The sequence below is a fragment of the Ciconia boyciana genome, chromosome 1 (assembly GCF_034638445.1).
Source record: "Ciconia boyciana chromosome 1, ASM3463844v1, whole genome shotgun sequence".
In the NCBI taxonomy this organism is placed as follows: domain Eukaryota; kingdom Metazoa; phylum Chordata; class Aves; order Ciconiiformes; family Ciconiidae; genus Ciconia; species Ciconia boyciana.
In genome coordinates, this window is record NC_132934.1 from 75550285 (window position 1) to 75576341 (window position 26057).

At 39.0% G+C, this 26057-nt stretch overlaps 1 protein-coding gene across 10 annotated transcripts in view; it reads left to right on the forward strand.

The window, feature by feature from the left end:
- Positions 1 to 26057, forward strand: part of ABCC9 (ATP binding cassette subfamily C member 9) — a 97878-nt gene that overhangs the window by 11994 nt on the left and 59827 nt on the right. For 5 of the 10 annotated variants that reach the window (XM_072875113.1, XM_072875171.1, XM_072875180.1 and 2 more), the window contains exons 2-11: positions 87 to 210; positions 1437 to 1546; positions 7193 to 7359; positions 8621 to 9881; positions 11421 to 11464; positions 18412 to 18577; positions 21562 to 21703; positions 22072 to 22193; positions 23429 to 23595; positions 24289 to 24531. In XM_072875113.1, coding sequence (XP_072731214.1) covers positions 18433 to 18577; positions 21562 to 21703; positions 22072 to 22193; positions 23429 to 23595; positions 24289 to 24531 — 819 coding nt within the window. In that variant the 5' untranslated portion in view covers positions 87 to 210; positions 1437 to 1546; positions 7193 to 7359; ... (1 more) ...; positions 11421 to 11464; positions 18412 to 18432. Of the gene's footprint in view, positions 1 to 81; positions 211 to 1436; positions 1547 to 7192; positions 7360 to 8620; positions 9882 to 11381; positions 11465 to 16757; positions 16833 to 18411; positions 18578 to 21561; positions 21704 to 22071; positions 22194 to 23428; positions 23596 to 24288; positions 24532 to 26057 lie in introns of all 10 variants that reach the window. The other 5 variants (XM_072875124.1, XM_072875134.1, XM_072875145.1 and 2 more) reach the window with 5 other exon arrangements.

A 26057-nucleotide genomic window follows, 5' to 3' on the forward strand; every position in this document is an offset into this window, starting at 1 on the left:
TTGTATACCATGTCTTAAAACCATTTAGGAGATTCACAATTGTTTGTTCCAAGTGATCTGAAACAAAGATCTCTCTTCAAGCGCAGGAACGAGCTTTCCTGGGAAGTCCAAGGCAAATCAGATGTCACTCCTGTGCCTTGTCTCTAAGGAAAGGACTCCTGGAAAACATTAGTAACTACTGACAACACAGCACTTGCAAGGACCTGTCAGGTGAATGGCACCAATTAAATCTCTTACCTGCTACAGTGTTTGAAATGCATTACATCTCCTTTAGCTGTCACTAACTGAGAAAACTACCTGAAAATACATCTTTGACACGGAAATAAGTATTTTTCTTAGGCTGGATTAATATGTGCTCAGGCAGAAAGTGCAGAGACAGCTGCAAGGGGATACTGTTCTGGAGCCAGAGCTCCTCCTGGTGCTGACCATGGCCACGCTGACCACAAGCATCCAACTGTTCTGTCAGCCATTTTTGTCTTTAGGCTAAATTGCTCATGTAAATATCATTGCAGGCTAGTTTTCCTCCTGCCTGTCTTCCCATTTTCTCTAATCAAGTACTCTATAGCTCAAGCCAAGAACTTTTTGTCTTCATTGATGTGTTTCTTAGAGCTCAGAGGGAATGACACCTATTGGTCTGATAGCAAGCGCTGTTGATAGGGAGGAGGAACTTTCCCCTGTATCGCTCTCCTTTCTTCCACAGCTCCATACGTAGATGGCAGATGCCTGAATACTGGTACACTTTGTTTCAGTACCAGTGTTGAATGCTTCAAGCTATGTATGAAAAGGAGATTGTTTTAAAATTATAGCGGGATCATTATTAACAGTTACATGCCAGGAACTTGCAGGAAGATACAGCAGCAGTAGGCAAACTCACCTTTCTTGGGAGACTTCATCGGCTTCTGTCTGTGCACAAAAGTTTATACATTTGACACTCTTAACGCTTTTGTATTTTATTTATTGAATGACCATAATGTTTTAGCTTCTGAGATTCCAGCAACCTCAATACCTGCTACAAAAGAACTACAGCAGAATGTTGTTGTAGGTATCTACATAATATGATGGATGCTGTATTGAACACTTTTATTGGTGATACCTGATAATGAAACAGAGGATGTTTTGATAAAGGAACTATTCTGCCATTATTACAAGCTCTGTAAATTTTTGTGATGAAAGCTGACACGCATACTTGCAGGAGAGAAAGCTTTCTGAACAAGAATCTTGTTTTGTACTGTTCAAAGTATGTCCAGAAACTGTGGTGAATGTCGTGGGAATATTATCTATTATACAATCTTATTTCAGTCTGTTTTATTTATCAGGATCCCATTTTATTGGGTTCTCCCAGACATAATAAAATGTGTTAGTACATTAAGTAACTACATCATCCCATATATTCCCCATCTTCTTTTACTTCAATTAATATATCTCTCTCTTTTTAGCTCTGGAAATTTCCTCAGAAAATTTGATTCTCAGGGGTATCAGGAATCTGCATCTCCTCCCAGCTTCAGTGGAAATATACTTAACAGTGTTAGCACTAGTTCTTAAGAAGGTAAGTTAAGATTTTCGAAATATAGTGCCTAAAGTTAGTATTTTGCATTTTGAAAATGCTGAAACAAATGTCATAGGAATCAGAAAGATAAATTTTTCATGCATAAGACTTTTCACAATTTTATCATAATTTTCATCTCAACAAATATGAGATACTAAGGACTCTCAAAATGCCAGAAAAAAAGATTTTCCAACTTCTTCCTCTGTGTTTTGCTACTAAAAAGGGGGAGGAAATAAAAGAGGGAGAAAAAGATAGAAATAAGAAAAAGAGGTTGTATTTTTCATAAGTAAAAATTTAAAACATTACAAAAATACTTTGAACTTTTTTTTTCAAATGAGTAAGACAAAAGCTTCTCAAAGCAAAATTCCAACCAACTCTACTAGTCATGGTTTTCCTATAAGCTGGTATTGAACCAGCTTAATTAAACACTAGTTACATGGGCTGAGTGGTAAGGATTAGGCAGCATATGAATCTGAGAAACTTCAGAACATGGCTGCTCCACAATGGACCTGCTCTTCTTCATCATTCCTGAAAGTGACCAGATTCCTCTCTCTTTTTGCCTTGGATCTCACCTTTTGAGTTACTTTAGCCAAATATCCAGTTCAAATTAAGCTACCTTGTCTTACAAGAGGGTCTGCTCAATGAAGGTAAGAAGGAATGTGCACCTGTATTTTTCTTCACAGACACAAATGTTCCTGGAAACATCCTCTAAAGTGTCTCTCCTTTCTCTTCCCCTCACTTTTTCTCACAGTTTCTTTGTTCTGTGGAACAACATGATTCAGAATATCATTAGCTACTTTTTCCAACAACATAATATTGCCATAGCAACACATAAAGTGAGTTTGGGGTTTTTTTAGTCTAAATAAGAGTGCACATATACATCAGCTGCTCAGGACACAATACAACATATGAACTGTGTATTGGACATATTGCAGTCCGGATTCATGAACTCATATTTCCATCTAGGATTTTCTGAAGAGGGAAATGGGAGTTTGACCTCCTGAAGATATCATTTCATCTGTTCAGACATAACATGTCGTATGTATATGATTCTTATACTAATGGCTGTTGCCTTATGTTTCAAATCTAAAACCAATTATATTCGACTGCTCTCAGACATCCCTCAGCCACATCTAGCAGTTAGTTGCTGCAAGTTGGTTCACAGAATCTGTCTCACTGTAAATAAAAAAACACCCTTAGATGATGATACGTCTACAGACCAGATTTGGATCTGTGTTGTACCGATGGGGTTCATTTTTAATTGCAGCTGGAGTGAAAAGCAATACATTACTTAACACGTAACACACACTCATGCACATATACTAGCTTGGTCTTCCTATCCCTCAGATAACTGGGAGGAGGGATAAATTAGTTTATCAGAATAGCTGAATGCAGGATCATGTGCAGTCAATTTACATACCAATTCACAAACTGAAAATTTGGCTAGAGTGATTCTGGTCTTATTTGTTCGATGACGTCCAGATTGCCTCAGCATGTCAGCATTTCATATGCAAAGTTACAAAAGAATCTATTGGTCCACTTCAAATGAGATAGTGCTCCCTATCAAGCCCATGACTGCTACAGGGACAAGATGTAAAACAGAGAATGAACACTGATGAAAGTCTGTTTAATTCCCTTTTACATTTCTCAGACCATTTGCTTTATTACAGCAAATATGATGTAAATCTCCCTGAAGTCATATTAATAAATCTTGTATTGTCTGCCAAGAGTCTGCCTTGAAGCATTATACACTTCAGGGTGGTGTTTTTCTACTACTGTTCTACAGGACTGTTATTTTCACCCCAAAGACTGTTTTATTTTCTATCATTTTGTACCATATGGTATTATCTTGTTGCTGTCTTGGAACCAGACCAAGTTGTATTGTAACAATTTATCCTATTTTTTTCTTTATTTATATGAACCCTTTTACCATGCTATCAGACTGCTGTCACAGGCTCATGATGAAGTATTACAGAAGTACCTTAGATATATCCTAGAGGAGCTTCAGAAAGTGTTTTGAGGAGTCTGCGGGGGCACCAGTCCTTGTAACGTAATAATTCTGCAGTCTGTTGATTGCTGGATAATTTAGATGGATAATTTTATTTGTTTTCATGAATGGGCTTTTGTGTCTTCTGCTAAGACATTGCCTTCCACTGCTGTGACATTGACAGGTCCTACTGTAAAGAAGTAGAGTTATTTTAAATTAGTCTTAATCCTTCTGACTAACTTCTATTCCAGATTTTAATCCATGTAAGCATGGGATTTAATAAAGTTCTGTGTGCTGTAAGATGGACTTTAGACTTACCTTACGATTTCCTGATTTCCAGCAAGGGTTGCAGATGACATCAGCAAGAAGAGAATAAGAAAAGATCAGAGATCCAGGATATTTAGGACCCACTAAATACAGGGGTAGTTAATAACACAAAGAACAGGGTAGTGCATATTAAAAAGCCTCAATTACTACACTTACACTGCAGCAGTTAAATTACCCAGATGACATATTATTAACTGAAATACAACATAAAGCATGACCACAGTGATTTTAAATATATTTGGGGTTTGCCTTTTTTATGAAAGTGAATTTTAATAGAAGGTCTTTTTTGTTCCCAGAAACCTGAACACAGACTTTGTTAAAAAGCTTCCAGCTTTGCGATATGCAACTTCAGAGACTGGAGTATGAGAATTTAGATAAGAGGCAGATGTGGGCCCCTTTATGGTTGAATGTTTTTTTGGAAAGCAAGGTGACTGCACTACATATCTTGTCTGAAAAAGAAGATATGGATCTTCTTAAGGATTGAATGCATCCTCTTATGGTAGTGGCTTTTTGAAGAATGTATTACGTATGGTGCAAATAAGAACAAAAAAAATGCTGTATTTTGTATACAGCGGATGTCAGATTTCAGGGTTAGTATAGGCAAATGAATTTCATCTTTTCCTGTAAAAGAGATTTCTTGTAGTTTTGATGATTCTTCTTTCCTTACGCTATATGTTTATCCCAGCATAGAACATAGCAGTGCTGAAGTATGACAACTTCTGGAATTATAGGGAGAGATGGTAAGGGATGTGGGAGAAGGATTGTGTGGGTTCTACTAGGTCTAGTAAAAATGGTGGGGATGCCTTCTATGAGAAACTTGTCATGATTATTATCCTTTTATCGTATTCTCTTGCTGTACACAATAACGTAAAGTAGATACATGCAAAAATATTTCAGGCTGAAAACTTATTTCAATACCTCAAAGAAAAAGAAATGAAAAAGATATAGGGTAAAATTTTCAAAAATGCTCCAGTGATTTAGGTTCATTTCTAAATGTAGCATAGCATGCACAGCAGCAGGAGTCCACTTCCCTAATTCTACCTGTGTGAGAATTACTTAAGCCTGTAACAATCATACAGACTCTCTCCTTCTCCATGGGATGAGATAGTCATATCCAGAGGGGAATGAGTTCTCACTGTCTTCTATAACTGCTTTAGGATGAAAAGAATTATCATCTGAAAATATATTTTTCTCTCCAAATGCTGTACAGGGAGCCTAGGCAACGGGCTGAGACACAAGCAACCAAATATCTGCCATCTTATCCTGGGTGAGGTGTGTTCTGTGTTCAGTATCTAACTCCCTTTTCAGGCATGCACACTGAAATTAGACACCTAAATATCTTTTTGTTTCTGACTACTAAGTATCTAAAAGCCAAAATTTGTAAATGGGACTAGTCAATGTAGGTGCCTTGTTGAGTTCAATGGGAGAAAATAACCTGTTCCTAGTTTAGTCCTGTCTTGTTTGCAGAGAGGATAAAATCTGACTGGTAGGTTTGCTGGTTTAGAAATAAGTGAAGATTTTCTGGGCAACACACAAGAAGAGTCTGAATTGTGCAATGTCAGCCTAGAGGACACAAATTCAACACAGCACAGATAAAAACAAAAAGACAACCCTTTCTTCCAGCTCCACGCACACAGACACACACACAAAATCCACAATATCATCGTCATTTATACTACAAGTGGGTCTAAGGGTTTGGTAGAATTTAAATTATGGTACAAAAAGTCTATGATATTTAGGATCAAACTCCTCTATGCTTAGAGGATGTGCAAATCTTACATTGTTCTTGACAGCCTTGAAAAGCCCTGCAATATTAAAAGAACAGCTCTCAGGTTTTGTGGGGGTTTTGAGGCAAAAAAAGAGTGTAATCCAACCATATGTCTTTTGTTGCCAATGTGACTGATTTTTTTAAAAAAAACAACCTTTATCAAACAGAACAAATAAAACTGGAGATCTGAAAAGTTATATTGTGTGTAGCATCTAAGCTGCAACTTTGCACACAGATTCAGCCAAGATTAAGAGCTACCAAGACAAATCGTATCATTGCGTTCGGTGCCTCTGACTCCACCATTGCGCCACTTACGCGCAGTTGTCCATCAAAGATCAGAAGGTTTGTAAATCCCCGTTCAAGTCCTGTGGCTTTATACACCTTTTATAGTGATCAGCGCTGAGGTCTGGGGTTTTCTTGTAGTTCTTCATATAGAGTTCTTCTCTACTTAGGTTGCTCTGTTGAACTTTTGCTGTATATATTTTCCACAACAGTTTTCCCCATAGAAACCAGGGATAATAAACTTTAAAAAAAAAAACCGTGGAAAATATTTCAAATAATACTAAGCTTCTACTGCTTCCCCCTTCCAAGGTTGATCACAATAAATATTTAAAAGGGACTGAGAAATTATTCAAAGACCAGGCTGCATTTTCCATTACATTAAAAAAATGAAAATAGAAAATGGAGTTTTTGCTACTTCATTTGCATTTTCTTGGTAGATCCATTTTGTTTCAGATAAAATGAGCAATGTGTAATTAAAACAAATACAGCAAGCCTTTCTTTTTTTACATACGGTTGTAAGTGTAGATAAAATTAATCCTGAAGCTGTGTTAATCTGATCTTTTTATATGATGGCATGAGTTCTTACACAGCACTATGGGGATTCTGTCACTGTGACAGAATTTTTTTAGAAGTAAAATAAAGACTTGATAGAGCATAACATATAATTTACTCCAAACATTTGATAGATATTGCTATATTTGCATAAAGCCCTGGTATAAATTATATACATAGGTTTAAAATAAGTGAAGGAATTTATCCCCACTTGCTCAGCAAAGTATCCATGAGAGGTTTTCTCCAAAACAGCTAGTTTAGTGTCAGCAGTTCAAATAAAACAACCTGCACGCATGGGTGAAATGGTGGTGATTTCAGCTCTTCACCGAAGAAATGGGAGAGACTAGGAGCCTGCATGCAGCTACCTGAGTTTGGCTAACGAATGGTGGCTCGTTATGGTCCAGTGACTTGATTGCTAGTGTTGGTGTGCCATAAAGTACACACAGAGGGAGACCTAAGGACTGGTCCGCAATATGGAAAATGGCAGAGCGAGCTGTCGTCAGCCGAAACCAGAATAGTTTGTTATGTGAACGCTGCCCAGAGTACAGATACCCTTCCTTTCCTGTTTAGTGAGTTCAATAAACCAAGACAATTCAAATGGAGAGTGCTCAGCTGAGAGCTACGGCAAATTAATCCATACCCGCAGCGGCCGTCGGGTCATTTTCCTCACATTGGTGAGTCCTAATGTACTAAAACCTTTTTCCACTCCCGCTATTTCTCCACCATTTAGGTTCCTTTGGGTTTAGCCGGTCAAGCCGATGGAAGCCCCCAGCAGCGAGGAAATCACTGCCGGCTGGGCCGCGGATTTCACCTGCCTCGGACCGAGGAGCCAAAACTCTGCCGTTTCGTTAAGGCCGCTTAGAATTGTCTGCACTTTCCCCCCCTGCAAGCCGTCAGGTAAAGCAGCTTCTGTCTTGAATCCGCCGTGGCCACGTACGCCCGCTCCCCCATCCCCGGGGGCAGGCGGGGGTGCCCCGCGCCGCCCTGAGCCGCCCGCCCCTCCCGGGCCGCGGGGCCACCTGCCCGAGGAGGCAGCGAGCCCCGCCGCCGCCGTTGCCGCCGCCGCCGCGGTGAGTGCCCCGCGGGGCAGCGGCGGGGCCGGGTGTCTGGGCGGGCGGCGGGGGCGCGTCCCTCCCCGCTGCCGGGGGCCGCGTCGCCTCCCATCAGCTGGGCATCGCCTCCCAGCAGCTGCCTCCGGGCCGGGGCCGCCGCCGCCCCGTGGCTGGCGGTGCTGGTACCCGGGGTGGTTCCGCGCCGCTGGCACCTCAGCGTACACCCGAGCTAGCTCCGGCCTCGGGAGGTGTCGGAACGGAGCGCTCCTCTTCTGGAGGCTGACGTGGGAAATTTGGTGAAATACGGGGATACCTGAGGACTTTTTGCCCGTGGATTTTTCCGTTCACTTATAGGTCCAAACATACCCTGAAACATTTTGAATTCCCGTTATTGCTTTTTTTTTCTTTCTTCTTTCTTTCCCCCCCGGCAAATTGAAAAGCCCAGATACAAAAAATCATTTCAGATCAGAGCAGAATGTGTTCTGACCTTTAAGAGCTTCTCGTATATCTTAATCCTTTTAAAAACGCATTTCAAAACATTTTAGCTTGTCACGTAGAGGAATGAAAGCACTTCATTTAGAAACAGCAAAATGAAACATGCCGGTTGCTTCCACGTTCATTTTACCTTCTCTTGTTCCTTCCTGTTTAAACAATTTGGTAGAAATGACAGACCTGAATGACAATGAACCAAATTTTCATGTTTTGGTAAAGAAACCTGTGGCCATAAATGCTACTCACTTCTGTCTGAAATTATATATGTTGTCAGAAATATCCCATGGCAATGCTATTTTAGATGATGATTGGATGGATTGAAGATTTTATTTTTTATCTTCTTTAATGAAACACAGATATATAGCAGAACTCAGAAGCTTTCAATCCACAATCTTTTTTCTAAAGCATTGAAATTTAATACATGAAAGAGAAGGAAAAAAAGCAAAAAGAAAAAAAAGTACATGCAAGTAAAAGATTTCAAGTGCCGTGGAGGCCTGTTGAGGACTGTCTCAGTTGCTCAGTGTAATGCTGTGTTGATGTTTCAGGTCAATGGGAGATAACAAAAGGCGCTAATTTTTTCTAGATCTGAGGTTTCCGCTTTCTTACCCCTACAGTCATAAGGTAAAAAACATCAGAGAAAAAGGAGCAAGCTGGGTTTGCCAAGATTTTGATGAGTCCTGCCAGTGTTTGGTTCAGCCATCCAACTACATTCTCACCTCAGAGCTCACTGCAATCCCTTTCATGGCATGCGAACATCTTTGACTGCAATCCGTCAGAAACCATTTGCTCTCTAGTGATCGAGATACAGCCCCTGGATTCTGCAAGGTCTAAGCAAATTCTGTCCCAAGGGCCTCCGGCTCTGGTACCTAATGACTGAAGAGCTGTGCTCAAAACCACCCTGCACTACCATGTGTCCTGTGGTGCACCACCAAGTCCCGGATCTTTGCTATTTGTGGCCTCGAGTTGTAGGGCTCAAGTGAAACTATCATGATGGAAAATCTGAACCTTGGTATATCTTGGTTCAATGGCACTGAAAGAAAATGAGCAAACAAACCAACTGACTGCGCGTAGGCTCTCTCGGGACTTCTTTCTCTCTAAATAAGCATATACACTGTATTTTGCAGCCAAAAAATATTATCCCTTGTAAATAAGGGCTGTTGTATTGAAAACAAGATTCCTGGTATGAGCATCAAATTGGTTTTGAATTTTATCTAAAGTTTTAAAAAATCTGTTTCAAAAGAAACAGATCTGTGTGATCAAAAAGTGGGATTTGGTCTGTATTTTAAGCAGAAGAGTCTGGAGGGATCTCGGGTAAAGTAAAATATCTGAGTAGACTTCTCTTTTCTCTTCTGCTCAAGATGATGGAAGATGTGCAAAATTATGTTGTCAAATTCAAATTATCCAAGATTATTCAAAAGAATTCAAAAGCTGAAGCTCTCCAAGCCTGCCAAAAGTAGACTACCTTGTCTAAATCAATTACTTCAGAATAACCATCTGCTAATAGTCCATGCGCTGTAATGCAGCCTCGTGGAATCTTACTACTCCAGTCAGGGAAAAATGAAAATAAAAGCAAGCAGAAGAAATCCCAGGGGACTGTAGCTTCAGGAGGTGAAAAATTGGTGCTTTTTGCTTGCCTGTCTCTTCCCAGTTTCCTGCCCCCTTTAGCATATGAGAAAGACAAGAAGAGTTTGTGCACTTTGGAAACTCGATAGGAGGCAGCAGCTGATCTTCCCATCACCAGCCTAAAAATAATCCACTCCAGGGCTTGGAGCGGCTTCACTAAGTAGAGGAAAATCCTGCCATCGGGATGATATTGATCACATAGCACAACCGAGTGACAATTTGGGTTGGTATTTTGGTTTTGTGTTTACAAAGGTAAGCTACAGAGTTTGATCTAACATTCAGCAACCAAACGGGGCATGCGATGACCCTCCCCCATTATCTCCCACTAACCACCTCCTCCTCCTTCCCTTTATATCTGTGGGACAGGGCTGCTCCTTCTTCTTTCCTGGGATTACAACTCCAATCTCTTTTTCCTTTTCCTTTTCCATTCGTAGGCATTCTCAGCCTTTACCGTCCCCTCCTGCTGTTTTCTTTGCTGCTGTTCACAGGGTTATGTTTCTTTTTTTAAACTGTCCTGTCTTGGCGTGTGAAGTCGAAGGTTTTACAGCAGGCAGTGTAGCAGGCTGATGTTTGAAATCGCATTGTGTTAAGAAGCTTACCAAAAAAGAAAAAAGCAATGTATTAGATGTGTGAGACCACTGCAGATGTTTGTGTGAAATGCTTTTCAGTGCCAATAGCCTGTTTAACACCACTGCTGTTGTGATTTTCTCTGTGTTTGGAGCCTGATCCAAAAACCTACCGAAGTCAATGAGATTCTTTGCATTGACTTCAATAACGTTTGGATCAGGCTGCTGGTATATGGCAGTTAGCGATGCAAATGCTGACAAGTACCAGAGGTAATTCATCACCTTAAGGCCCAAGGTAACTGGGACAGTGCTTAGCAAGGAAGCGGGATCTATCTGGAACAGGTGGTCACAGCTTAAATACAAATAAAAAGGTAAATGATATTTTGTACAAGATCATTTTTGATGAAATAGATTTTAAAGGGGCAGCACTTTTTGCCATTACCTTAGCAGAACTATTTGTAAATATGCATAGACTATAGATCACACAGATTGCGTTAGGTCCAGTGCTTTTAGGAAGGTAAGAAGAGCAAACTAGTAGGTTTACACCTAGAAGGGAAAAAGATTCAGAGCACCAACCTAAAATCTGTTGCAAAACTCAGAGTTAGGCCTTCCATTGTGCTTATCCAAACCTATAAATTCATAATTTGTCCTTAGTTAAAATTTTCTCTGTGAAGTTCAAGAAGGAAAGACAAATTCTTGCTTCTGTAATGACAATTGTTCAGAGGATAAGAACTAACTACTTTTGTAAAACTCTGAGTACTTTCTCCATCCTGGATCTGAATGCGTACACATATCTATGTATATATGCATATATAAATATATTTTTATTTTTAAAATATATTTAAAATATATTTTAAAATAATTTTATATGTTTATATATTTTATATATTTATTTATATAATATATAATTTTATATTTTTATAAAAACATACATTTATATAATATACAAATATATTTATATATTTAAATTATATTTTTAAATATATTTTTATATGCATATATGGGCATATAATGCACATTATATGTAAGACCAAAAAAAAACCTGAACTGAGACCCAAGTATGCTCTGTAAGCTGATATAGTTTAATTAGGAAGTGCAGCTATTAATTTATATCTTTTTTTAAATATAGGCAACAGAAATACTGAAATAAATGTTTTTCAAAATATTCTTATTTCCCCCAAACAAGGTCCACCTGAGGAATATATTTATACTCTTTTCTTTATAGTCATAACTATCTTGCAGAGCATGCCGAACAGAGTGACAATCCAGGTAAGATGAAACTCTTGAATATGAAGACTTTTAAGTCCACTTTAAAAGACCCTAAGGTAATTAAAATGTCTTTAACTAGAATTCTTACAGTTTTGCACTCAGTGAGGATGTTCTCATTCTTTTTAAGGAAATTTAAATTATCTGCCATTTTCCCATTGTCTTCTTCACAATTGCTTATGGAAAATATATCTCAGAAACTGGCTTAGTGCCCTGAGAATCCTAATTTATGCTTATTATGTATGAGATTTGTAAGTGTTTAGTTTCAATGCTACATCATATTCATGTTTACAACTTGGTCCTATTTTTTTTTTCTTCACAAAACCTTTTTCTTCTTCACAGTGAGCATCTATTCCTGAAGCTCTTTTGTACTGTCTTCTGTTTATTATATTATGACTATGTCTATACGCCTTAGTCCAAAACCAGAATGTCTCAACTTGCCAGTGATGGGGATTTTAACATGAAAATTTAAATGCTTAAAGGACACAAGTTTTTTTAGCTATTTCATTGCAGGGTGAACTGCTGTTCAGATAGTTCACATCCTCATTAAAGTAAACCAACAGGGAATCAGATTCCCAAATTATGTAAAGCAGAGCTGAAACTTGCCTTCCACTGGCACCATCATGGGCCCGTCCTCCTGATTGTTCTTTCCATTCCCCTCCTCTGTGAAGTTTTGCTCGTGACTTTAGCTTGTAGCTGACTGCTCAGCAAAAGCCATTTTCAAAGGGAGAAAGAAAACGCACCTCTGAAAATTTCTGACCAGTTCTAGAGTTTGTAAAGGCTGAAGTTAAGGTGAGCAATTTGTCCATAACTTTGAAGGACAAAGGCCTTCCAGCCTACAAATGTTAAAAAATTACCTGGTACCTGGCACCCCTATTGGGGTGCTGAATGTAGCTGGTACCCTCAGATAGCACGTGCTTGTTATCAGATGATCTTTATCACATCACTGCATTTCCCCTGACTGAAATGCTAGGTTAAACCTCGTATGCTTGACAACATTATTATAAACTATAACATTCCTGCTAGAATTAGTAGTGAAGCAAATATATTGTGATGTACTCACTTTGGTGTAATCACCCTAGCATAATTTGGTGGCCTACTATATTCAACAGAAAGCGAAAATTATCTCTTGGAAAGCCATTTTTTGTAATGACTATGAATAACGTTGTTTTCTTAAATGAGTATATGAGGATCTCAACAGTTACTCTGAAAGGCTGCTACTACCTGATGAGAAATAGTGGTCAATAACTTCAGATGACCAACAAATTTCAAAACAACTTGCTACAACAACATCTGTTCTCTCCTAAATATTCCTATTTGGGTTATGCATTTTATTGTTTTAACGTAGCAGTTGGACTGCTGACATTTTTTGCAGACATTGCTGTTTGCTGGACAAAGCCATTTGCCTGTAAAGAAGCCTTCAGCTCCAAAGATTCCAACCTGAACATGAGCTTAGAGAAAAGGTCTTGGCAATCCATATGAGAAGAAGAGACCTTTGCTTTCCAGTGACTAACCCTTCCTTTGGCACCCATAGATAAAGATTTGCTAAGAAACTAGTGGACATTTCTCTGCTGTTATGCCCTATGGCTCATGGGTCCTTAAGATGGTCCTGCATGAGCCAACTTGGGAATTGAAGTATGGCAACTGCAAAAACTCAGCACCGATGTCAAGCTTGCTGTGAGCAGGGCTTCTTATCCTGGGAACAGCACCATGGTGATTAAGACCATTAATTCTGAGACTGAACTAACATTTGCATGGCTCTCTACTAGACTGTGTAGCCTACAGCGAAGCGGGCAGCCGCCTACAGCAGCAGACTGCTGAGGGTGATAAAACCATCTGGCTTTGCTGCTTAATTCACCTATGGACAGTTCCAGGAAGCCCAGCTTTGTGCTGCTGCCGGTGTTACCAAGGAAGGGGTCTTGGCAGGTGTAGGAGGGCAACTGCTGCTATGGAATGTGATAACCTCTCTGAGTTGCAGCAATAACTGCTTTTATCTCTTCCATCCCTTGACAACAGAACTCTATTCAAATCCCTCCTCGTGTGGCTCTGCAGCCCAGTTTTTCCTCTTTGGTCTCTCCCTGCATACTTACTGTGGCCTAAAAAGTCTGTCTCCTCATCTTTGGTAAGGAGAATATCACCTTTGGCTACACTGTAGGAAACCTTGAGTCAGCTCTGTATTCTGACTTGCTTAGGGCTAATTCGAAGATCTTCAGCATGGCTATTCGTTCAGGGTTAGACTGTTGTTCAGCGTCGTCAGCACTCTGTCTTTGGCAATGATCAACAACGGGTGCTCGGGAAAAATATAAAAAGTGTATTTAATTCAGTGTATTTAATTATGTGCTTGCACAGTGCTCAGCACCAAGCGAAACAAACAGCACTTCCTCGCATAGGCAAGATACCTCTATTCACCTCTCTACAGACCTAGTTCTGACTAAAGCCCAGGACTGGCTTACTAGAAGAGTTAAAGCCAATGGAAGAATAGTTTAATTATTATTAAGGGAACCAAATTTGGTCAGTGATTAGTCATAAAAGTGTTCCATCTTCCTTTCTAAATCCAGCTGCAGTTTTTGATGAGTTACAACAGTAAGCACAACTGCAATTCTTCATGTTTTTTTCTAAATTTGTTGTTCTTCTGTTTCACATTTTCATTTCATGAAAGAAATCTTATGGTTTTACAGAAGAGGAGGGAATAGTGCCTTTTCAATCTGCCTTTCATTGGTTATCTGTAGTCAAGATCTTCTAAACTGTCTTCATTGCCAGGTTGAGTTTTTTGAGTGAAAATTTTCAAAACTGGGACTCATTAAAAGTCAGTATAGCTGTGGCCTTTTAAAACCCTTTAAAATTTTTAGAATTATTAAAGATCTCTTTAGCCTTCACTCCCAATACTGAAATAGTGTTTGAAAATGCAACTTAGACTCTCAAGTTAGTCTGAAGCTTTTGAACATGCTACTTGCACTGTTTGCAGCCCTAAGAATGTGTTCATCTGTAGCTACGCTGCACTTTGCAAGCATGGAATCTGAGTGTGGACATGAGAAATTTTGCTATCGTATTATCAAATTTTCATTTGAAGAAGGCTGAAGGTTACACTCTTTCCTTGGATGAGCAATTGCATCTGGAAACCTGTCATGGTCCAACTCCTTTTAACTCTGGTGGAGCTGCACAAGCATTGTTGTAAAATGCCCCATACTGTGTAGAGAAATCAAGGACTTGTTCTCCTGCCTTAGGGGCTTTTCTTTCTGTCCTTTGGAAATGAACACAGCTTGTTAAACCTTGAGGCTAATGAAAATTATCTTCTGGAGGCATGCCCTGATGCAGCAGAAAGTAATGGCTAATTTCAGCTTCAAACCAAATGGGAGTCTCACTCGTATTGACTGTAAATGCAAAGCATCCTTCCTTACATGTCAGTAAAATTTCATCCAATATATTTCCCCTGTCTGCAAAACTTGAGCAAAGAAGTAGAAACTACATGACATGCTTTATGCCTGGGGTGATAAGCCTGTGCATCAGTGCATCTCCAGAGCCTCCTGTGTATATAAATTTTCCAAAGAACAGAGCAAGGTCCAGTGGTTTGAGTCAGATGGGCAAAAGTGTGGAGGGTATATTGGATCTGCCTTCTGTACCAGAAATGGACAGGAAGGGAATGATGGAGTGGTTTCTTGCTCCCTGTGAGGCACACTGGAGATAAAATTATTTCTTAGAGCTCTAATGTACTGCAGTGTATTTTCATACGCCACTCTTGAAGATACAGAGAACTACTAGCAGCCTGTGTGTGTAAACACCAGAAAGTGTCTATGAATGTTGGCATAGATCAACAGATGCAGAACATGAGTCCTCCACTCCCAGTCATAGTTCATTTCTAGCACAGTGATGATGGACAAATGGATGGAAGAAAGAAAGGGAGGAAGGAAGGAAGGAAGGATCACTGGACTATTAATGCTTCTACAGTTCTTATCTCTTCTATTCCCTATCAGTGCCATACCGTACTAGATGTGTGTCCTGAAGTGGGTGCTGCTAAAAAGGGAAGTTGTAGCTGGTGGGCATTTTATGAGGCCAAATCATAAGCTGCATTCTGTCAACACAGCATCATGACAATGATCAGAATGTTTTGATAGATTTTAAGCCTGTGGAAGTTTAATGAACGTGGTCGCTGAATGTGCTGATCAAAGTTTAAGTGTTTTCTGATTTAAAAACTTGGGAATTTATTGTCAATTACCCTATTGCATTTCATTGGCAATGCAATCCTTTTGATTTTCTGGGGTTTTTTTTACAAACTAACCAACCTAGGCTCTTTGATTTTTCTCTCTCATTTTAAGAGAAGACAATAACATTCTACCTCTTTTTTGCAATGAACCTGTAACAAAAGTATTACGAATAGACTGCTTATACCTACTCTTGAAAATTACCATCAGTATGATGGGCACTGTCTTTATACATCAGTATTAACAATAGGACCAGAGTCTTTCCTCAGCCCTGCAAACATGCAAAGAACAGTTGGTTTTAAGAGTGTATTATTAGACATACTCCATCACAAAACAAGGCACAGCGCAGATTCTTGTGAAAATGCAGATGTGATTCTTGAAAGATGCACCTTTCTTGAGAGCTTTTAGGCACTGTTGTTTGAGGTGTGATATGAAACCTCTACAAACTGATGGTAGGTCCTAGCTAGCAGATAGCACTCTCCATGCAGTTAATAGTCCTTTCTTCCACAGGAACATCTACTGCCTATATTTCATTTCCCTTCCAGAAAAATGGAGAAAAACAACAGTTCCCTTAGCTTCTCGCGGACATGGTTTTAGTCCTTTCTCTCAGATTTATTTTTGACTAGAAGCCAAAAACTACACTGGAAGTCAATGATTCAGTGCTCGTTTGAACCCAGGATCCTCCTGCCTTTCGGTACCAATCCAACCACTAGACCACAATAGCATCTTACACTGTCTCAGAAGAGAGTCCTCTTTGTGGGAAAGGGAGGAAAATTCCCAGCAGAACTCCCTTGGACTTCTGACCTTTGATAAAAATGAGGAAACAACACTTCTCATTTTCAAGAGATTATCATTACCATTATGTTTCTCTTAAAGGAGACATGTCAAGCTTTTACAGATTAAAACCAAGCAATCTTTGTGTAGTTTTTTGAAAAGTTCCATATTTGTTTTGATAATAATGCCTCAGTCTATTCAGACAGAATTCATATTAACATACTATTTCTTTTGTGTTATCAGTCATATCTAATTACAAATATATTTTTATATAAAATTAAAAAGATAGAATGATAGTGGTCATATCACTCTATTCATTATAGAGAATGGGCCAAACTCTCCATCAAATTGTGTTCTACTGAAGATTGAGTGGGTTGCCCGTCAGCTTTTGCACCACAGTAAGTACACGCATGCATTTTTGCAGGATGTGTCCACCATATGACTCTGAGTTATGCTTAAATTCTGGCAAATCTCAGACCATAAAGTGCTGATATGTTTGGAAAAGGGACTGCATTTATCACATTCTTTTCAATGAAACTCCTTTACAAGTTTCACTGATGTATTTCAATATGGATTATGCTTTTCAGATCCAGCAAAAAGTTAGTTAAAAGCAAAAAGGGGGTTTAGCAGAGGTTCAAAGTGCCTCTTTGAACTCTGTGTTCTTTTGAAGATCTATATGTTTCTGTTCTCTCTAAGGGAGTACTTGAGCAGTTTATGCTTACCTTGTTATGCCTACCTTGTTTAAACAACTAGGCTCATAAAACTAATCTGAACTATTTGAGGAAAGAAGGAAAACATATTTCTCCGCATTCAAGTAACTTTTTTTAAACTGTGTTCATGCATTTTTTGCATGTCTATATTGTTCTGATTCCGTAAAGCTCATTAATGCCAATGTTGTTGCAGAAAGATGCATTCACCAAAGTATACATATACTTTGCTGAATTAAAGATATTCTTTCCATTTTAGTATGTAAAAATTAGGAAAAAAAATGTGAGCAAATGAGTTTACACAACCTATTCTACAGTACTGTGTTGCTGGTATAAGTCTTGGGCGGAGAAACCAGCAAGGAAACATTTTGGTTGCAATCTTGTTTCATCTTCTTATAAAGAAGAATGAATAAATAAACGATGCACAGGTTGATAAAAGCCAGAAGCTAGCCATAACTGTGGGTCATGCTATGGCCCATACTCTGCAAGCACCAACGCATTAGCTTATCTTGGTGTACAAAGATAATCTCATAAGAAATCATGGAAGTCAGAGAACTGCTTAGATGAGATGCATGCTGTGCATGTGTATAAGGATTTGTAGGATCAAGCATAAATGCTGATTTACTGCCTATGCAATCTTCAATACAACCTACTTTGATTAAGAGTTTGGTAATTATCTGTAATAACTAGTGTATATGACCATTGTTGTTCTATGGGACAATGAAGAAATAAAAAATATCAGTGAATGCAAAGCTGCCAAATCACAAATATCAAAGGTTCAGAGCTTGCACTGAAAATGTAGTGGAACAAATCGTATGAACAGAGATGTTGCACAGAGAATGTTGGCTCATCAAAGAAACAGTAACACCCAGGAGTCAGCTTCTGTGCATTTGAGTTTTCTTATGAGAAATGGAAATAATTGTTTTTCAAAACTTTCTTGTTCTTTCCCTATGTTCTCATAGAGCATTCGCAGCGTAACATTTGTGCATATAATGAACACTAGAAGACATAGCATAGTGTATTTAATAAAATAGCATAGTGTATTTAATAAAAAGTACTTCTAATAAATAGTACATTTAATATAAACACAGCCTTCATTCTAATGTGCTTATATGTGATGGAACCCAAAAGAATTTTCAAAATGCAACTGAATTATTCTCTGTGGGTTGTTCAGTGTGCTTCTTCTGTATCTCTTTATTTTATTTATTTTGTGTTTAGCTGAAGGGAATGCTAGAAGTCTTGGTATTCAACTATTCCCTCTTTTTTGTAGTAGTCAGACCTTCTGGAAGCAATGAGGCTCGCATTTTGTGGTAACGACAATGCTTCAGCCTATAACATCAGCGCTGGTGTCCTACGAAACGTCTGCTTTGTGGATGCCCTCAACCTGGTTCCCCATGTCTTCTTGCTATTTATCACCTTCCCAATTTTGTTCATTGGTGAGTTACTCAATGGAGCTGTGCAATCCTACAAACACTTGAGCATGTATTTATACTCAGTCATGTTAATATGTGCTTGGAGGCCTGTGGTGCAAACCATTGGATGCTTTATATTTATTAATTTTTTAAAAGAAGAGACAGAATGGCTTGACCCAAAGGACGTGAAGCCAACTCTCTTGAAATGTTGGGAATTTTAGATATAAATCTGAACTAAGCAGCATGAAAAGATGGATGAGAACCAGAGAAATCAGATCCAAATGCTCTGAAACTTCTCTCTGGAGAAGTTTTCTTCAGATTTGAAATTAGCAACTTGCAACCTTTGCTATTATTAGATATTAGAAGACTTATGACAGTGGGTCTGAATTCCCTTCAAGTTATGTGAATTTCAGAGAATATCCAAAATGTGCAACTTGGATCTAAGGCTAGGAGAAGTGTAGGAAACTTTTAAAACAGAACAATTACTTCTTTTGCCAACATTTGTAAACAGAAGTAGAGCAAAAGAGATAATCTTTTTCCACAGGAATGAAAATAAGAAGTGATAAATCTCTCTTGAAGAATTTAGGACAGTGGAGTGGCTCTAACTTACATATTCTTGTAAAAAGCCCCATCTAAACTAGTACTCTAATGATACTTTTTCTCTATAGCTGTCTCTTTATCCCAGTTATTTGCAGTGATTAAATAAATGCAATTTAATACTTTTTCAGAGTTGTCAAACAGTGGCATTCTAACTGATCGTAGGAGATAAAGAGACTTGAATAACCGTCAAAAGGCAATAAGTATTAATAAAAATAAATATTCTCCTGACAACTGCATGAGAAATGGCATGTCAGTTCTTCCATGCTACCTTCCTGGTGTCGTGTATATACATAGTAATACATTTCTTCCACAAGGAAGGTTTGAATTTGGGACTATATTCGAACTAGAGATTTAAGGACTTCCATTATGCAAAAAGACTCTGAAGTGATTGAATAATAGGCTACAGCAACCTGTGGGATACAACACTCAGTACCTAGCAATCAAGGGTATAACAAGATCCAATGACTGAAAACTGATTAAATAATTAAGCAAGGGAATAAGAAACAATTTCTAACAAAAGAATAACTACAGACTGGAAAAAACCCCAAGGGTTATGGAGAACTCTCTCCAATAGTGCTGGATCTTTACATCAGTGCTGGCTCTTTCTTTGGGATGAGATGCAAGTCACCCTTGAATTATAGGCTTTCTGCAGAAGTGTTTGATGGAAACTGAATGCAAGGTCTGAGGGCAGAGATAATCTTTTACAACATTCTGTGTTATGCAACAAGTGGTAGCAGGCCGCTTTAATATTTTTACAGGTATTAGTCAATTAATTTTGGAATAGTATTGCATCCACTGAAAATTCCCTCTATTTTCTAACCATGTTAGGAAAAAAACATAATAGCTTAAATTGTATGTTCTGTATTTATGTAATTCTTTGTTTTCTGTTTTGTACCTTGATTATCAGGACAAATAGTTGTTGAACAGAGCATTAAAAGCCAGCTGGAGTCTACAGGATTGACTGACTCCAAAACCAAAAATTGATGACGAACCGTGTTTGTGCAGATATATGGGCAAAGAGGAAGTAAAAATGAAAAGCAGCCTGGGAGAAACAAAGATAGGAGCAAGGTCAAAGAAAGCCACATTAGATTAGGAAAAATCTCAGGAAATTATATAAGATGCTTGAGATAGATATGGAGAAGAGAGAATATTTTGTTCCTGCAGGACTTTACATATTAAACAAGGATGAAACGGTGAAATCCTGACAGTTTCCAAGAATGAATAAACCTGGGCTCTGGTTTATGTGTTTCTGAGACACCTGATGAGCCTCTAGGCACGATGAGATGCTGCATCCTTGTGTATCAAAAGCATATCCTGGATTTAAACCAGTTCTGCAGTTACTGAAAGAAACAGATGTAATGCTCACTGTCCTAGTTAAACAACTTCGGTTTTGTTTTTGTTTTCTTTTGTTTTGTTTCTTTACTTCCCTGAAATGTGCTGTTCTTGGGATTCTCTATGGGCTTTGGGAAGTCTGTCGGGGAATTCCAGGAGTTGCCTTACAGTAAGAGGGACACGTACAGCCATTTGGGCTAACTGACTCAGGACAGCCCTGTACCAGGGTGGGAAGGGGCAGAGGACAAAGCAACATGCAGGACAAGACTCGCCATCATGAGAGGCCAACCTCTGATCAGTCCTCAGCTCCCCCCAGCACTGTCACATCCATCAGGTCCTTGGTGTCCTGCTTCTTGCCAGGTTGCTGGCTTCAGAGCAAATCTTGCCTGAAAAGGATAGGTGCCATCTGAGGTGACAACGTGAAAATGGGCTTCAAGATTAATTTGTTGATTAAATCAGCTGAGTTCTGGTGCTGTGCTGGAAGCTTTAATGTGCCAGGAATGCACAGGGCAAGGAGGCTGGGCTGTGCCTAAGGAGCAGAGACTGCGAATTCGCTGTTCAGCATCCCCTGAGACAGCGCTCCCAACCAGGCCTGAGACAAAGATAATAAATTTTATTTGTTTGAAGTGAATATATCTCTTTGAGGCCTCATCAGAGGATGCAAATTTTATATCAGTTGGAAACTTTGCCCACTCTTGTCTGTGACTGGGAAAGACACGATGACACCATCACTTAAGATCTGTCAGTCCCTGTTGTGCAAGGGTGAGACTCTGAGATGTTTCTTTTGGTTCTCTCATCTTTGTTCTTGGCCAGGGACCTCTTCTCTTTGATTGCAATTGTGGGAAGTCTGTTGCCATGTTGTCTAGAGGGTCAGATCTAAATTATGGGGGGCTACATGGCAACTCAAGCACTCCTGGGTCATGTTATTACTAAAAACAGCCCCCACAGTCTTTTAGGGGTTTTGTGTTGATTATACACTATTAAGAGTGACCTATGGATTAGAATAGGGAATTGATAACCAGATCACTCACTAGCTGGCTGTGTGATAACCTTCTTTCATTACTATTATTTCCCAGGCTGGGGAAGCCAAAGCTCCAAAGTCCAGATTCACCACAATACCTGGCTGCACTTCCCTGGACACAACCTGCGGTGGATCCTGACATTCACCCTCCTGTTCGTACATGTGTGTGAAATAGCAGAGGGCATAGTTTCTGATACGTAAGTGATGGTGTTTGGTGGATAGCCAAGCTAATTGCATTCATTAATGTATACTGATAATGTGTGATGGGCTAGCTAGTAAGGCGTGAGGAGTTTTTCCCCCGAAAAGATGGGGCACCATTTCATGAACTGTCCGGATTTAAATGTGATGAAGGTGAAATGATTGTTCTTAGCACATTGTTATTCTCCTCTCAAACTATTACGGCAAGTAAATATTGACAGAAGTTAAGGCATTCATGTGGAAAGAATCTTTTTGTCTCTAGGAAAGTCATATTTGTCCTCTTAAATAGATTAGCAGAACACCTAGGAATATAACAATGGTGAAAAAAGACACTAAATTAACTAATTTATACCTTATTTATTTTCAGACAAATGAAATCTCGCCACCTGCATCTCTTTCTACCAGCTATAATGGGATTTGTGGCTGCCACTGTATCCATAGTCTATTACCATAATATTGAAACATCTAACTTTCCAAAGTTACTGTTGGGTAAGTCTAAGTCTGATATTTATGTACTCTTACAAAATCCAGTAGTTTAGCCAAAGTCAGCTTGCTTAGATTGAAGAGGATGGTGAAATGCATGAGAATATTAAAAGAGAGAGCAATAATTCTCTGCTCTTTGAACTAGTATTGTTGTAGGAGTTATTGCATCCTTTATAAGTGTCCTGGTTTCGACTGGGATAGAGTTAATTTTCTTCCTAGTAGCTGGTATAGTGCTGTTATTAAATTATTAAACTGTTCTTATCTCAACCCACGAGTTTTCTTACTTTTGCTCTTCCGATTCTCTCCCCCATCCCACCGGAGGGGGAGTGAGCAAGCGGCTGTGTGGTGTTTAGTTGCTGGCTGGGCCTAAACCATGACAATAAGGTACACATTGAAAACTATTTTTAAAAATTATCACAAAAGGGAAAGCATAGTATGCCTATTGTATTTCTAGCATGAGCTTTTAGGTATTTTTTAACACTGCTCATTATTTTGAGGCAAAAATTTGTCTTCATTCAAAGGGGCTTTAAAAGACCACTTTTAATAGCAATCTGATCACAAACCATCCTGTGCAGATGGTTGTTGTTTCTCAGCATCCATTGCAGTTGATTCTGAGATTACTCAGTTTAACGATAAATGCCACCTCTCACTTTTTCCAAAGGCAGAGGGGAGAAGGTTTACGTTTGAGAAACTGCTACTTGGTATTCACGATATCTGTCTCAGCCAGGAGATGGTCAGAAGAATTTGACTAGACATTGCAGGATAATGTTTCATAGAAGTATACGGTCCAAATTACCTATAACTCAACAACCTGAACTAGCCATTGACAGATACAAACCAGGATGCAGGATATAATTAAATTACATGAACTCTTTTTCAAAATGAGCTTACCTGCAATGCACTCTGCTTTTTCAAAGAGGCGGTATGATATTTGTCAATTTAAGTGACTTTTACTTCATTTAAACAACAAAGTTCCCCTTCAGATTATCTTCGATGGGCTTCTGTAATTGTGTGAAGACCCACCGTTGTGGATTTCTTTGAAAGGTGGTGGCCCAGGAAAGAAAATAGTGACCTGGGAGAAGAAAGTGCAAAGCAAATCTCTCAAACCTGGCTTGGGCTGACATCACACTGTGCCAGCCTGCAGGCTGGTGATATAGAGGATGAGCTAAAACTTCTGCAGAACTGGTATAGCTTTTTTTTTTTTTTTTTTTTTTAATTATGTATATGCACCTGTTTTACAGCTCTCTTTCTTTACTGGATAATGGCCTTTGTCACCAAAACGATCAAGCTTGTCAGATACTGCCAGGATGGTGTGACTTTTTCTCAGCTGCGTTTCTGCATCACTGGAATTATGGTCATTCTCTATGGGCTGCTGATGGCCGTGGAGATCAATGTCATTCGAGTTAGGGTATGTGGTTTCTTTATCAGGATCTGAAAAGATATCAGTAGTATCTCGGGAGTGGAGAAAGGTCTTTAGTCCCAGTAACTCTGGCTTGTATCAAGTTTAGGCCCAAGTTTAGCTTAACCGTAAATGTCTGGTTAATTCTATAGAAATCAGTGAGGCCTGGCATCTCTTTAAAATGTATGTCCTTGATGTGTCCCCTGGGCTTGGTACATATGTGTGCCTGTGTATATGTATACACACAGAGAGTTCATACATATTTGTATACATAGATATACATGCATATTTGTGCATGTAAGGGTATATATGTGTGTGTATGTAATCTATACAGTATACGCTATGTTAATGCAGATAAACTATATATGTAGTGAATGTATAAGTTAGCATACATTCTTACCCATGATAAATTAAAAGGTAATTATATCCCAAGAATTCTTCTTTTGTTGTTGTTCAGATAGAGATAGGTAGTACTGGTAGGCTACAGAGCTGTATCCACATCCCATATTGCTCAATTTCTTGCCAGTTATGCTGTCAAAATGGAAATGCTCCTATTTACATGCAAATTTACATTTAAATTCAATGTATAATTACCTTTAAATGCAAATTTGACACTGTAGTTGTATTATACATAATTTCTACTAAAAATTGCCGTTAATAAGATAATCCTTGAGCACATGATGTCTATTTTCTCATCTCCAGAGGTATGTATTTTTCATGAACCCTCAGAAAGTAAAGCCACCAGAGGATCTACAGGACCTGGGAGTGAGGTTTCTGCAGCCATTTGTCAATCTGCTCTCAAAGGCGACTTATTGGTGGATGAATACTCTTATTATATCTGCGCACAAGAAACCTGTGGACCTGAAAGCAATCGGAAAGCTTCCAATTGCAATGAGAGCACTCACAAATTACGTTTGTCTCAAAGAAGCATATGAGGAGCAAAAGGTAACCAAAGATGTTCATGTCACTGTTTGGCCTTAGAAACTATAGTGTCACTTCGAATTTTTTGTGCTTCTATGAAACCCTAGTTTTAGGAATTTTTAACTTAGGACTCTTTCTTCCAAGGTGAAACGTGGCTTAGGAAGTTCCAGTCCAATGGTTACTGTTTGGTTTTAGTGAATTTACAGCAGGGGAGAGTTGCCAGATTGAGAGCAACTGGAAACTAAAACCATAACAGACTGATCACTTGCTAGATTTCATTTTAAAAGTGAAAGCTTTGTTTAAATCTTAGCTACTTATGACAGCATCTTAAATTAGAAGACATTCTGTCCATAGTTTCAGCTGGAAACACTCATTTTCACTTTCTTCTCCAGAAAGAGAAATAGCCAAAAACACACATCAAGAATAGCCAAAACACTGGGTTTTGTCTTGTCAACAGTGTTTTAGTCACCAATCCAAATAGCCGTACCAGCTGCTATGAAGGAAATTAACTCCATCCCAGACAGACCCAGTACAAAACCCATGGTTGGGCAAACTCACTGGGTAGGGCAGGAGTTTCCAGAGAAACTTCTGGATGCATTTAGAGAAAACTGTGGCATTTCATTTGTGCTTAAAGCAGGTGATTTCTGCCAAAAAAAGAAATGCTTTGTTTTGCAGAAAGGAGGGAGGATTTGAGAGCCTGTCTCCCTGATTTGTACATACATATCAATTCTCAAGCATAAACAGAGAGAATACAGACATTCATAGGCCACTTTGGAAAATGTAGCATGTAGGACAAAAGCATATAAATCCCATTCTTGCACACACCAGATAAATGTGTTTCCAAGCAGTGCACAGCTTAGAACTGCAATGCGAGGGGAAGCTGGGAGGAGCAGCTCTCCGCTCCCAGCAACTGATGGAGCTGCAACTCCTTTCTGTATCCTCTGAAAGGAAGCCATAATCAGTGCAATTGTTTCTATTTTAATAGATTTAGGTTGCTTCTCTTTCCTTTTGTAGTTGATGCTTACCGTACTAGAGACCAAGAAACTTCTGCTTTAAGCAGAAAACTACTGAATCATTGGAACTGAGCTTTTCATGGCAAAGGAGAAGTGCATGCCTTAGTCCAGCTCCTTAAAGAAGCATTTGGTGCCTAAGTCTTACTTAAAGAGACCAAAGAGTCTTAGGCACCTACATGCCCTGAGTCTTTGTGCCATTCTTAATGACAGGCATGATGACTGGGTGCAAGCATTTGTCTGTAGCTCATTTACATCTGCAGATACTGCATGTGCCTGCACGAATATACAGTTCAGGTGCCAAAAGGCAAGTTAAATGTGCTATTGCTCACGTGCACGAACACAAATATTCAGTGTGTAGCTTCCCTTGGTGTGCGTCATGCACAAATGAAGACTTGCATAAATGTACCCGTGCAGTTACATGAACCTACATTTATAAAGCTGTCTTACATCAGATTTTTTGGTTTCCATAATTGTTTAAAGTCTTGAGATTACCACAGCCTCTAGCACATTTGTGCTAATATTTGAAAACAGGCTGTA